Source organism: Tachyglossus aculeatus, chromosome 22 (assembly GCF_015852505.1).
Source record: "Tachyglossus aculeatus isolate mTacAcu1 chromosome 22, mTacAcu1.pri, whole genome shotgun sequence".
NCBI lineage: Eukaryota > Metazoa > Chordata > Mammalia > Monotremata > Tachyglossidae > Tachyglossus > Tachyglossus aculeatus.
Window position 1 is genome coordinate 58,971,195 of NC_052087.1, and position 14,679 is coordinate 58,985,873.

General features: G+C 49.1%; 1 protein-coding gene across 1 annotated transcript in view; it reads right to left on the reverse strand.

Moving 5' to 3' along the window:
• The window catches only part of PITPNM1 (phosphatidylinositol transfer protein membrane associated 1), a 67,582-nt gene extending 53,143 nt beyond the window's left edge, over positions 1–14,439 (reverse strand). The window contains exons 1-3 of the mRNA XM_038765040.1: positions 14,321–14,439; positions 7,373–7,587; positions 766–887 (exon numbers count right to left, since the gene is read on the reverse strand). Of these exons, the coding sequence (XP_038620968.1) occupies positions 766–887; positions 7,373–7,587; positions 14,321–14,398 (415 nt within the window). The 5' untranslated portion in view covers positions 14,399–14,439. The remainder of the gene's footprint in view (positions 1–765; positions 888–7,372; positions 7,588–14,320) is intronic.
• Between the last annotated feature and the right edge of the window lie 240 nt (positions 14,440–14,679).

The following is a 14,679-nucleotide window of genomic DNA, read 5'->3' on the forward strand; positions in this document are numbered from 1 at the left end:
CACCTTGCAACCTCCCCAGTGCTTAGAACAGTGCTTGGCACATAGTAAGCGCTTAATAAATGCCATCATTATTATTATTATTATTCTCTGGGCCTCACTTCCCTCATCTGTACAACAGGGATGAAGACTGTGAGCCCCCCGTGGGACAACCTGATCACCTTGTAACCTCCCCAGAGCTTAGAACAGTGCTTGGCACATAGTAAGCGCTTAATAAATGCTATTATCATTATTATTATTACTATTAATCAATCGACCGGTCATTTTCCCATCCACCACGTAACCCTGTGCGCCTCGGTCTGTCCCTGGCCCTCGCTTTGCCGGGCTGATTCTCCCTGCGTGCGTCGGTTGGATTCGGATCACTGTTCCTCCAATGTTAATATGTTTGGTTTTGTTCTCTGTCTCCCCCTTCTATCATCATCATCATCATCAATCGTATTTATTGAGCGCTTACTGTGTGCAGAGCACCGTACTAAGCGCTTGGGAAGTCCAAGTCGGCAACATAGAGAGACGGTCCCTACCCAACAGCGGGCTCACAGTCTAGAAGGGGGAGACAGAGAACAAAACCAAACATACTAACACAATAGACTGTGACCGTCTGTTGGGTAGGGACCATCTCTCTATGGCGCCAACTTGGACTTCCCAAGGGCTTCGTCCAGTGCTCTGCACACGGTAGGCGCTCAATAAATACGATTGACTGATTGATTGACTGGCGTCAATGAGTGAGCGAGTGTGCGCGCGTGTGTGCGTCCCCCGGCCCGCACTGACCCACGATTCGCTGGCGCCGCTCGGCCCCGGTCAGGTTGAAGACGTTGGGCTGGCCGCCTCCGTCCGGCCGGTAGTAGGTCTCGATCTCAATGGAGAACTTCTCCACGAAGGGGCAGGTGTACCTGTGGGGCCGGGGCCGCACGTGGCCTCGGACGACGTCCTCCCCAGGCCCGGCGTCCGTTCTTGGGGTCGTCCCGGGGCCCCGTCCTCCAGGCCGGACTCTCACGACCCTCCCAACCAGCAGGGAGATGGACTGGGGACCACCCACCCACCCACCAGGGCCACCCTAGGCATGGGACGGGGATGCGACGGGTGTTGGGGCGCTCGCCAAGAGTAGAGGTCTCACCAGGCCTGGACTGTCTCTATGTGATGCCAATTTGTACTTCCCAAGCGCTTAGTACAGTGCTCTGCACATAGTAAGCGCTCAATAAATACGATTGATTGATTGATTGATTGATTGACAGGCGTTTAGGAGGGGAGTCACCGGGGGTCTCGCGGGGTCCGGGGGTAGGATGGGGGAAGACCGCGGGAGGACTTACCAGATCCGGATTGGGATGTGAGGGGCTCCCCAGGTCCGGAGGTGAGAGCGGGGAAGACTCACCCGGTGTGGTGGGGGGGATTCCCTGAGGGTAGGAGTGGGGGGGGGCTCTCCAGGAGTGGGAGTGTAGGGGACTCCCTGGAGGTGGGGGGCTGGAGGACTCTCTGGGTCCAGGAGTGAGGGTGAGGTGGCCCTTTAATAATAATAATAATGGTATTTGTTAAGCGCTTACTATGCGCCTGTATATGTGTATATATAATAATAATAATGATAGCATTTATTAAGCGCTTACTATGTGCAAAGCACTGTTCTAGGGGCTGGGGAAGTTACAAGGCAATCAGGTTGTCCCCCGGGGGGCTCACAGTCTTCATCCCCATTCTACAGACGAGGGAACTGAGGCCCAGAGAAGTGAAGTGACTTGCCCAAAGTCACACAGCTGACAAGTGGTGGAGCCGGGATTCGAACCCGTGACCTCTGACTCCAAAGCCCGGGCTCTTTCCACTGAGCTACGCTGCTTCTCATATATGTTTGGACATATTTATTACTCTATTTATTTATTTATTTTACTTGTACATATCTATTCTATTTATTTTGTTTTGTTGGTATGTTTGGTTTTGTTCTCCGTCTCCCCCTTTTAGACTGGGAGCCCACTGTTGGGTAGGGACTGTCTCTGTATGTTGCCATTTTGTACTTCCCAAGCGCCTAGTCCAGCGCTCTGCACATAGTAAGCGCTCAATAAATACGATTGATGATGATGGAGGTGGGGGGTTGGAGGACTCTCTGGGTCCAGGAGTGAGGGTGAGGTGGCCCTTTAATAATAATAATAATAATAATAATATTAATAATAATAATGGTATTTGTTAAGCGCTTACTATGTGCCTGTATATATGTATATATGTTTGTACATATTTATTACTCTATTTATTTATTTATTTATTTATTTTACTTGTACATATCTATCCTATTTATTTTGTTCTGTTGGTATGTTTGGTTTTGTTCTCTGTCTCCCCCTTTTAGACTGGGAGCCCACCGTTGGGTAGGGACTGTGTATGTTGCCATTTTGTACTTCCCAAGCGCCTAGTACAGTGCTCTGCACACAGTAAGCGCTCAATAAATACGATTGATGATGATGATGATGATGATGATGATCTGGATTGGGATGTGAGGGGCTCCCCAGGTCCGGAGGTGAGAGCGGGGAAGACTCACCCGGTGTGGTGGTGGGGGGATTCCCTGAGGGTAGGAGTGGGGGGGGCTCTCCAGGAGTGGGAGTGTAGGGGACTCCCTGGAGGTGGGGGGTTGGAGGACTCTCTGGGTCCAGGAGTGAGGGTGAGGTGGCCCTTTAATAATAATAATAATAATAATGGTATTTGTTAAGCGCTTATTATGTGCCTGTATATATGTATATATAATAATAATAATGATAGCATTTATTAAGCGCTTACTATGTGCAAAGCACTGTTCTAAGCGCTGGGGAAGTTACGAGGCAATCAGGTTGTCCCCCGGGGGACTCACAGTCTTAATCCCCATTTTACAGATGAGGGAACTGAGGCCCAGAAAAGTGAAGTGACTTGCCCAAAGTCACACAGCTGACAAGTGGTGGAGCCGGGATTCGAACCCATGACCTCTGAGTCCAAAGCCCGGGCTCTTTCCACTGAGCTACGCTGCTTCTCATATATGTTTGGACATATTTATTACTCTATTTATTTATTTATTTATTTTACTTGTTCATATCTATTCTATTTATTTTATTTTGTTAGTATGTTTGGTTTTGTTCTCTATCTCCCCCTTTTAGACTGGGAGCCCACTGTTGGGTAGGGACTCCATCCAAACTGCTACCCTGCTCATTCAAGCTCTCCTCCTATCCCGTCTGGACTACTGCACCAGCCTTCTGTCTGATCTCCCATCCTCGTGTCTCTCCCCACTTCAATCCATACTTCATGCTGTTGCCCGGATTATCTTTGTCCAGAAACGCTGTGGGCATGTTACTCCCCTCCTCAAAAATCTCCAGTGGCTACCAATCAATCTGCGCATCAGGCAGAAACTCCTCACCCTGGGCTTCCAGGCTGTCCATCCATCCCCTCGCCCCCTCCTACCTAACCTCCCTTCTGTCCTTGTCCAGCCCAGCCCGCAACCTCCGCTCCTCTGCCACCGCTAATCTCCTCCCCCGGGCCCGGAATGCCCCCAATCCCTCTGCCCATCCGCCAAGCTCGCTCTCTTCCTCCCTTCAAGGCCCTGCTGAGAGCTCACCTCCTCCAGGAGGCCTTCCCACACTCAGCCCCTTCCTTCCTCTCCCCCTCGTCCCCCTCTCCATCCCCCCATCTTACCTCCTTCCCTTCCCCACAGCACCTGTATATATGGATATATGGTTGTACATATTTATTACTCTATTTATTTATTTATTTATTTATCTTACCTGTACATTTCTATCCTATTTATTTTATTTTGTTGGTATGTTTGGTTTTGTTCTCTGTCTCCCCCTTTTAGACTGTGAGCCCACTGTTGGGTAGGGACTGTCTCTATGTGTTGCCAATTTGTACTTCCCAAGCGCTTAGTACAGTGCTCTGCACATAGTAAGCGCTCAATAAATACGATTGATTGATTGATTGATTGACTGTCTCTGTATGTTGCCATTTTGTACTTCCCAAGCGCTTAGTACAGTGCTCTGCACATGGTAAGCACTCAATAAATACGATTGATGATGATGATGATGATGGAGGTGGGGGGTTGGAGGACTCTCTGGGTCCAGGAGTGAGGGTGAGGCGGCCCTTTAAGAATAATAATAATAATAATAATGGTATTTGTTAAGCGCTTACTATGTGCCTGTATATATGTATATATGTTTGTACATATTTATTACTCTATTTATTTATTTATTTATTTATTTTACTTGTACATATCTATTCTATTTATTTTATTTTGTTAGTATGTTTGGTTTTGTTCTCCGTCTCCCCCTTTTAGACTGGGAGCCCACCGTTGGGTAGGGACTGTCTCTGTATGTTGCCATTTTGTACTTCCCAAGCACCTAGTACAGTGCTCTGCACATAGTAAGCGCTCAATAAATACGATTGATGATGATGATGATGATGGAGGTGGGGGGTTGGAGGACTCTCTGGGTCCAGGAGTGAGGGTGAGGTGGCCCTTTAATAATAATAATAATAATAATAATGGTATTTGTTAAGCGCTTACTATGTGCCTGTATATATGTATATATGTTTGTACATATTTATTACTCTATCTATTTATTTATTTTACTTGTACATATCTATCCTATTTATTTTGTTTTGTTGGTATGTTTGGTTTTGTTCTCTGTCTCCCCCTTTTAGACTGGGAGCCCACCGTTGGGTAGGGACTGTCTCTGTATGTTGCCATTTTGTACTTCCCAAGCGCTTAGTACAGTGCTCTGCACATAGTAAGTGCTCAATAAATACGATTGATAATGATGATGATGATCTGGATTGGGATGTGAGGGGCTCCCCAGGTCCGGAGGTGAGAGCAGGGAAGACTCACCCGGTGTGGTGGGGGGGGGGGATTCCCTGAGGTTAGGAGTTGGGGGGGGGGGGGCTCTCCAGGAGTGGGAGTGTAGGGGACTCCCTATTACTCTATTTATTTATTTATTACTCTATTTATTTATTTATTTATTTTACTTGTACATATCTATTCTATTTATTTTATTTTGTTAGTATGTTTGGTTTTGTTCTCTGTCTCCCCCTTTTAGACTGGGAGCCCAATGTTGGGTAGGGACTGTCTCTATATGTTGCCAATTTGTACTTCCCAAGCGCTTAGTCCAGTGCTCTGCACATAGTAAGCGCTCAATAAATACGATTGATGATGATGATGATGATGGAGGTGGGGGGTTGGAGGACTCTCTGGGTCCAGGAGTGAGGGTGAGGCGGCCCTTTAGTAATAATAATAATGGTATTTGTTAAGCGCTTACTATGTGCCAAGCAATGGTCTACAGACTGTGAGCCCACTGTTGGGTCTCTATGTGTTGCCAACTTGGGCTTCCCAAGCGCTTAGTCCAGTGCTCTGCACACAGTAAGCGCTCAATCCATACGACTGATTGATTGACTGACTGGGGTAGATACAAGGTAATCAGGTTGTCCCACATGGGGCTCACAGTCTCCATCCCCATTTTACAGATGAGGTCACTGAGGCCCAGAGAAGTGAAATGGCTTGCCCCAGGTCACACAGCAGGCAAGTGGAGGAGCCGGGATTAGAGATTACGTCCTCTGACACCCAAGCCCGGGCTCTTTCCACTAAGCCCTTTCCACTCCCCCTTCTAGACTGTGAGCCCACTGTTGGGTAGGGACCGTCTCTATATGTTGCCAACTTGGACTTCCCAAGCGCTTAGTACAGTGCTCTGCACACAGTAAGTGCTCAATAAATACGATTGATTGATTGTTGGGTAGGGACCGTCTCTATATGTTGCCAACTTGGACTTCCCAAGCACTTAGTCCAGTGCTCTGCACACAGTAAGCGCTCAATAAAGACGATTGATTGACTGATTGATTGTTGGGTAGGGACCGTCTCTATAGGATGCCGACTTGGACTTCCCAAGCACTTAGTACAGTGCTCTGCATGCAGTAAGCGCTCAATAAATACGACTGATTGATTGATTGATTGTTGGGTAGGGACCGTCTCTCTGTGTTGCCAACTTGGACTTCCCAAGCACTTAGTCCAGTGCTCTGCACACAGTAAGCGCTCAATAAAGATGACTGATTGATTGACTGATTGTTGGGTAGGGACCGTCTCTATATGTTGCCAACTTGGACTTCCCAAGCGCTTAGTCCAGTGCTCTGCACACAGTAAGCGCTCAATAAAGACGACTGATTGATTGATTGTTGGGTAGGGACCGTCTCTCTATGTTGCCAACTTGGACTTCCCAAGCGCTTAGTCCAGTGCTCTGCACACAGTAAGCGCTCAATAAAGACGACTGATTGATTGACTGATTGTCGGGTAGGGACCGTCTCTCTATGTTGCCAACTTGGACTTCCCAAGCGCTTAGTCCAGTGCTCTGCACACAGTAAGCGCTCTATAAAGACGATTGATTGATTGATTGTTGGGTAGGGACCGTCTCTCTGTGTTGCCAACTTGGACTTCCCAAGCGCTTAGTACAGTGCTCTTTATACAGTAAGCGCTCTATAAAGACGATTGATTGATTGATTGTTGGGTAGGGACCGTCTCTCTATGTTGCCAACTTGGACTTCCCAAGTGCTTAGTCCAGTGCTCTGCACACAGTAAGTGCTCAATAAATATGACTGATTGATTGATTGATTGTTGGGTAGGGACCGTCTCTATATGTTGCCAACTTGGACTTCCCAAGTACTTAGTATAGTGCTCTGCACACAGTAAGCGCTCAATAAAGACGACTGATTGACTGATTGTTGGGTAGGGACCGTCTCTATAGGTTGCCGACTTGGACTTCCCAAGCGCTTAGTACAGTGCTCTGCACACAGTAAGCGCTCTATAAAGACGATTGATTGATTGATTGTTGGGTAGGGACCGTCTCTCTATGTTGCCAACTTGGACTTCCCAAGCGCTTAGTACAGTGCTCTGCATGCAGTAAGAGCTCAATAAATACAACTGATTGATTGATTGTTGGGTAGGGACCGTCTCTCTGTGTTGCCAACTTGGACTTCCCAAGCGCTTAGTCTAGTGCTCTGCATACAGTAAGGGCTCAATAAATATGATTGATTGATTGACCGTCTCTATAGGTTGCCAACTTGGACTTCCCAAGAGCTTAGTACAGTGCTCCGCATACAGTAAGCGCTCTATAAAGACGATTGATTGATTGTTGGTTAGGGACTGTCTCTATATGTTGCCAATTTGGACTTCCCAAGTGCTTAGTACAGTGCTCTGCACACAGTAAGCGCTCAATAAAGATGATCGAATGAATGAATAAGCCACACTGGGGTGGGGTGGGGGGCTCTCCAGAGGATGGGGGAGCTCTTCAAGTCCAGGAGTGGGGACGAGAGGGACCCTCTGGGTGTGAGGGTGGGGATGGGGTGGTCTCCAGGGGTGGGAATGAGGGAATGGGGGGCTCTCCGGGTTCGGAGCGGGGGATCTCACCGGGTCCGGGTGTACGGATAGGCATTCCAGGACTCCTCTTCCACCTGCAGCGCGGCCTTGGGTAGGAGGGCCCGGAACCAGCCGGGGATGTGGGACCCCACGTGATAGACCTTGTGCGTGTACTGGCCGCTGCCCCCGGGCCCGTCCGCGTAGGGCCGGTTGGCCAGGATCTCCACGCCGCTGCCCTCCCCGCTGGACTCCTCCCGGCTCTTCTTCTGCAGCCCAGAGTCCGCCGTGAGGGCACTGACCCCCACTGACCCCCGCGCCCCCCAATCTCCACTTTACTCCCACCCTCTCAGCAGCGCGGCTCGGTGGAAAGAGCCCGGGCTTTGGGGTCAGAGGTCACGGGTTCAAATCCCGGCTCCACCAATTGTCAGCTGGGTGACTCTGGGCAAGTCACTTCGCTTCTCTGGGCCTCAGTTACCTCATCTGTCAAATGGGGATGAAGACTGTGAGCCCCCCGTGGGACAAACTGATCACCTTGCCAGCGCTTAGAACAGTACTTTGCACATAGTAAGCGCTTAATAAATGCCATCATTATTATTATTATTATCCCACACCCCCTCCGTTCCCTCCACCCCTACTGCCCTCAATCTCCTTGACCCCCTCGACTCTCACTGCGCTACATAATAATAATAATGGCATTTAAGCGCTTACTATGTGCAAAGCACTGTTCTAAGCGCTGGGAGGGATATACAAGGTCATCTGGTTGTCCCACGTGGGGCTCACAGTCTTCATCCCCATTTTTAGACTGTGAGCCAACTGTTGGGTAGGGACTGTCTCTATATGTTGCCAATTTGTACTTCCCAAGCGCTTAGTACAGTGCTCTGCACATAGTAAGCGCTCAATAAATACGATTGATGATGATGATTTGACAGGTGAGGTCACTGAGGCTCAGTGCCAAGCACTGTTGTCCCACAGCGGGGCTCACAGTCTTCATCCCCATTTTAATAGTAATAATGATGGTATTTGTTAAGCACTCACTATGTGCGAAGCACTGTTCTAAGCGCTGGGGGGGATACAAGGTCATCCGGTTGTCCCACGTGGGGCTCACAGTCTTCATCCCCATTTGACAGATGAGGTCACCGAGGCTCAGTGCCAAGCACTGTCCTAAGCACTGGGGAGGTTACAAGGTTGTCCCACAGCGGGGCTCACAGTCTTCATCCCCATTTTAATAATAATAATAATGATGATGGTATTTGTTAAGCGCTTACTATGTGCAAAGCACTGTTTTAAGCGCTGGGGAGATACAAGGTGATCGGGTTGTCCCACGTGGGGCTCACAGTCTTCATCCCCATTTGACAGATGAGGTCACTGAGGCTCAGTGCCAAGCACTGTCCTAAGCACTGGGGAGGTTACAAGGTTGTCCCACATGGGGCTCACAGTCTTCATCCCCATTATAATAATAATAATAATGATGGTATTTGTTAAGCGCTTACTATGTGCGAAGCACTGTTCTAAGCACTGGGAGGGATACAAGGTGATCAGGTTGTCCCTCAGGGGGCTCACAATCTTAATCCCCATTTTACAGATGAGGGAACTGAGGCCCAGAGAAGTGAAGTGACTTGGCCAGAGTCACACAGCTGGCAAGTGGCGGAGCCGGGATTTGAACCCATGACCTCTGACTCCCGAGCCTGTGCTCTTTCCACTGAGCCACGCTGCTTCTCTACATGCCCTCTGTGCCTCTACTACCCCAACCTCCTCTGCAGCCCAATCCCCTCCATGCCCCCCACGACTCCCTCCATCCCCCTTCCACCCCAATCCCCTCTGAATTCCCGTGCCCAGTCACCCAGCACCCCCCACTCCCCAAATCCCTCCACCCTCCTTCATAATAATAATAATTACATTATTTGTTAAGCGCTTACTATGTGCCAGGCACTTTACTAAGCACCGGGATGGATACAAGCAAACCGGGTTGGACTGTGTCCCACGTGGGGCTCACAGCCTCAATCCCCATTTTCCAGATGGGGGAACTGAGGCCCAGAGAAGTGAAGGAATAATGATGGTATCTGTTAAGCGCTTAGCGGCGTGGCTCAGTGGAAGGAGTCCGAGGTCACGGGTTCAAATCCCGGCTCCGCCACTTTTTTTTTTTGATGGCATTTGTTAAGCGCTTACTATGTGCAAAGCACTGTTCTAAGCGCTGGGGGGGGATACAAGGTGATCAGGTTGTCCCACATGGGGCTTACAGTTAGAAGCAGCGTGGCTCAGTGGAAAGAGCGCGGACTTTGGAGTCCGAGGTCATGGGTTCGAATCCTGACTCCACCACATGCCTGCTGTGTGACCTTGGGCAAGTCACTTAACTTCTCTGAGCCTCAGTTACCTCATCTGTAAAATGGGGATGAAGACTGGGAGCCCCACGTGGGACAACTTGATCACCTTGTATCCCCACGCCCAGCGCTTAGAACAGTGCTCTGCACATAGTAAGTGCTTAACAAATGCCATCATGGTTACAGTCTTAATCCCCATTTTACAGATGAGGGAACTGAGGCACGGAGAAGTGAAGTGACTTGCCCAAAGTCACACAGCTGACAAGTGGCGGAGCCGGGATTTGAACCCGTGACCTCTGACTCCAAAGCCCGGGCTCTTTCTACTGAGCCACGCTGTTCCCCACTTGTCAGTTGCGTGACTTTGGGCAAGTCGCTTAACTTCCCTGGGCCTCAGTTATCTCATCTGGAAAATGGGAATGAAGACTGTGAGCCCCCCCTCCGTGGGACAAGCTTGAAATAACAATAATGATGATAATAATGTTGGTATTTGTTAAGCGCTTCCTATGTGCCAAGCACTGTCCTAAGCACTGGGGGAGATACAAGGTCATCAGGTTGTCCCACGGGGGGCTCACAGTCTTCATCCCCATTAGTCCAGTGCTCCGCACACAGTAGGCGCTCAATAAATACAACTGAATGAATGACAGATGAGGGAACTGAGGCCCAGAGAAGTGAAGTGACTTGCTCAAGGTCACCCAGCTGACAAGTAGCAGGGGCGGGATTAGAACCCACGACCTCTGACTCCCAAGCCCGGGCTCTTTCCACACTAAGCCGCGCTCGTAACCTCCCCAGCGCTTAGAACAGTGCTTGGCACACAGTAAGCGCTTAATAAGGAGAAGCGGCGTGGCTCGGTGGAAAGAGCCCGGGCTTTGGAGTCAGAGGTCATGGGTTCAGATCCCGGCTCCGCCAACTGTCAGCCGTGTGACTTTGGGCAAGTCACTTCACTTCTCTGGGCCTCAGTTACCTCATCTGTAAAATGGGGATTAAGACTGTGAGCCCCCCCATGGGACAACCTGATCACCTTGTAACCTCCCCAGTGCTTTGCACATAGTAAGTGCTTAACAAATACTATTATTATTATTAATAAAGGCCATTATTACTATTATTACTTTGTGTAAAGCACTGTTCTACGCGCTGCCCGAAGTCACAGAGCAGACGAGGGTTGGGGTCGGGATTAGAACCCATGGGCCCGTTGTTGGGTAGGGTGCCAACTTGTCCTTCCCAAGCGCTTAGTGCAGTGCTCTGCACACAGTAAGCGCTCAATAAAGGCGATTGAATGAATGACCTTCTGACTCCGAGGCCACTGCTTGTCTTCCTTAACCTTTCCTGTCATTCATTCATTCAATCGTCTTTATTGAGCGCTGACTGTGTGCAGAGCACTGGACTAAGCGCTTGGGAGGTCCAAGTTGGCAACATATAGGGACGGTCCTTACCCAACAGCGGGCTCACAGTCTAGAAGGGGGAGGCAGACGACAAAACGTATTAACAAAATAAAATAAATAGAATAAATATGTACAAATAAAATAAATAAATAGAGTAATAAATACGTACAAACATATATACATATATACAGGTGCTGTGGGGAGGGGAAGGGGGTAAGGCACCTATTTTGACACCTGTCTACATGTTTTGTTTTGTTGTCTGTCTCCCCCTTCTAGACTGTGAGCCCGTTGTTGGGTAGGAACCGTCTCCATATGTTGCCGACTTGGACTTCCCAAGCGCTTAGTCCAGTGCTCTGCACACAGTAAGCGCTCAATAAATACGATTGAATGAATGAATATAGCTTTAATTCTATTTGTTCTGACGACTTGTCACCTGTCCACATGTTTTGTTTTGTTGTCAGTCTCCCCCTTCTAGACTGTGAGCCCGTTGTTGGGTAGGGACTGTCTCTCTATGTTGCCAACTTGTACTTCCCAAGCGCTTAGTCCAGTGCTCTGCACATAGTAGGTGCTCAATAAATACGATTGAATGAATGTATGAATGAATATGTATAAATAAAATAAATAAATAGAGTAATAAATACGTACAAACATATATACATATATACAGGTGCTGTGGGGAGGGGAAGGAGGTAAGGCACCTGTTTTGACACCTGTCTACATGTTTTGTTTTGTTGTCTGTCTCCCCATTCTAGACTGTAAGCCCACTGTTGGGTAGGGACCGTCTCTCTATGTTGCCAACTTGGACTTCCCAAGCGCTTAGTCCAGTGCTCTGCACACAGTAAGCGCTCAATAAATATGATTGAATGAATGAATATGTACAAATAAAATAGAGCAATAAATACGTACAAACATATGTACATATATACAGGTGCTGTGGGGAGGGGAAGGAGGTAAGGCGGGGGGGATGGGGGGGTCCTGAATTCATTCATTCATTCATTCAATCGTATTTATTGAGCCCTTACTGTGTGCAGAGCACTGTACTAAGCGCTTGGGAAGTACAAGTTGGCAACGTATAGCGACGGTCATTCATTCATTCAATCAATCATATTTATTGACTCCCTCGGTCCTTCTCCCCGACCCCCCCCCCCCGCAACCAGGCCCCGTCCGCCTTGGCAATCCCGCAGTCATTCATTCCTTCAATCGTATTTATTGAGCGCTTACTGTGTGCAGAGCACTGGACTAAGCGCTTGGGAAGTCCAAGTTGGCAACATACAGAGATGGTCCCTACCCAACAGCGGGCTCACAGTCTAGAAGGGGGAGACAGAGAACAAAACAAAACATATTAACAAAATAAAATAAATAAACAAAATAAATAAAATAAAATAAATGGAATGGAATGGATATGTACAAGTAAAATAAATAAATAAATAGAGTAATAAATACATCATCATCATCATCATCATCAATCGTATTTACTGAGCGCTTACTATGTGCAGAGCACTGGACTAAGCGCTTGGGGAAGTACAAATTGGCAACATATAGAGACAGTCCCTACCCAACAGTGGGCTCACAGTCTAAAAGGGGGAGACAGAGAACAAAACCAAACATACTAACAAAAAAAAATAAATAGAATAGATATGTACAAATAAAATAAATAAATAAATAGAGTAATAAATATGTACAAACATATATACAGGTGCTGTGGGGAAGGGAAGGGGGTAAGATGGGGGCATGGAGAGGGGGACGAGGGGGAGAGGAAGGAAGGGGCTCAGTCTTGGAAGGCCTCCTGGAGGAGGTGAGCTCTCAGCAGGGCCTTGAAGGGAGGAAGAGAGCTAGCTTGGCGGATGGGCAGAGGGATTGGGGGCATTCCAGGCCCGGGGGAGGACGTGGGCCGGGGGTCGATGGTGGGACAGGTGACAGCGAGGTACGGTGAGGAGATGAGTGGCGGAGGAGCGCTACATACAAACATATGTACATATATACCGGTGCTGTATAATGCCATCATCATTATTATTATTGTTCTCTGGGCCTCAGTTCCCTCATCTGGAAAATGGGGGGGTGAAGACTGGGAGCCCCACGTGGGACAACCACGCTTAACAAATGCCATCATTATCATTATTATTCTCTGGGCCTCAGTTCTTCTTCTCTGGGCCTCAGTTCCCTCATCTGGAAAATGGGGGGTGAAGACTGGGAGCCCCACGTGGGACAAAAATGCCATCAGTATTATTATTATTATTATTATTCTCTGGGCCTCAGTTCCCTCATCTGGAAAATAGGGGGTGAAGACTGGGAGCCCCACGTGGGACAACCGCACTTAAATGCCATCATTATTATTGCTATTCTCTGGGCCTCAGTTCCCTCATCTGGAAAATGGGGGGGTGAAGACTGGGAGCCCCACATGGGACAAAAATGCCATCATGATTATTATTATTATTATTATTCTCTGGGCCTCAGTTCCCTCATCTGGAAAATGGGGGGTGAAGACTGGGAGCCCCACTTGGGACAACCACGTTTAACAAATGCCATCATTATCATTATTATTCTCGGGGCCTCAGTTCCCTCATCTGGAAAATGGGGGGGGGGGGGTGAAGGCTGGGAGCCCCACATGGGACAAAAATGCCATCATCATTATTATTATTCTCTGGGCCTCAGTTCCCTCATCTGGAAAATGGGGGGTGAAGACTGGGAGCCCCACTTGGGACAACCGCGTTTAACAAATGCCATCATTATCATTATTATTCTCAGGGCCTCAGTTCCCTCATCTGGAAAATGGGGGGGGGGGGGGAAGGCTGGGAGCCCCACATGGGACAAAAATGCCATCATCATTATTATTATTCTCTGGGCCTCAGTTCCCTCATCTGGAAAATGGGGGGGTGAAGACTGGGAGCCCCACTTGGGACAACCACGTTTAACAAATGCCATCATTATCATTATTATTCTCGGGGCCTCAGTTCCCTCATCTGGAAAATGGGGGGGGGTGGTGAAGGCTGGGAGCCCCACATGGGACAAAAATGTCATCATCATTATTATTATTCTCTGGGCCTCAGTTCCCTCATCTGGAAAAAGGGGGGGGGGGGATGTGAAGACTGGGAGCCCCACTTGGGACAACCGCGCTTACCAAATGCCATCATCATTATTGCTATTCTCTGGGCCTCAGTTCCCTCATCTGGAAAATGGGGGTGAAGGCTGATTATCTTGTATGTACCCCAGCCCTTAGAACGGTCCATCCCGTTTCCCTGGCCCTTCTGCATCCTTGCCCCCCGGTGCCCCCCGGTGCCCTCCCCCGGTGCCCCCCATCCCACCTGGATCATATAGAGCTGGGCCACCTGGTACTCCTCGAGGCTCATGGGCAGGAGGACGTGGTACTCCTTGATGAGCATCCTGCCGGGGGTCGCGGGGGGCCCGGGCCCGAGGGCACCGGCTCCGGCCTCCTCCGAGGCTGCGCCCCGTTTCCTTGGCAACCCGGTGCTGACGCGGGCGGGCGGGCGGGCGGGCAGGACCGGCTGTTGGCGCAGCTTCCGTCCTGCAAGGTCCCCCCCATCCCCCCTTCTCCCTCCGCCCACCCCCAAACCAGATCCCCTTTACACTGCCCCATCCCCCTTCTACCAACCCCATCCCCCCCATACCATATTTATACACATTTACTATTCTATTGATCTTG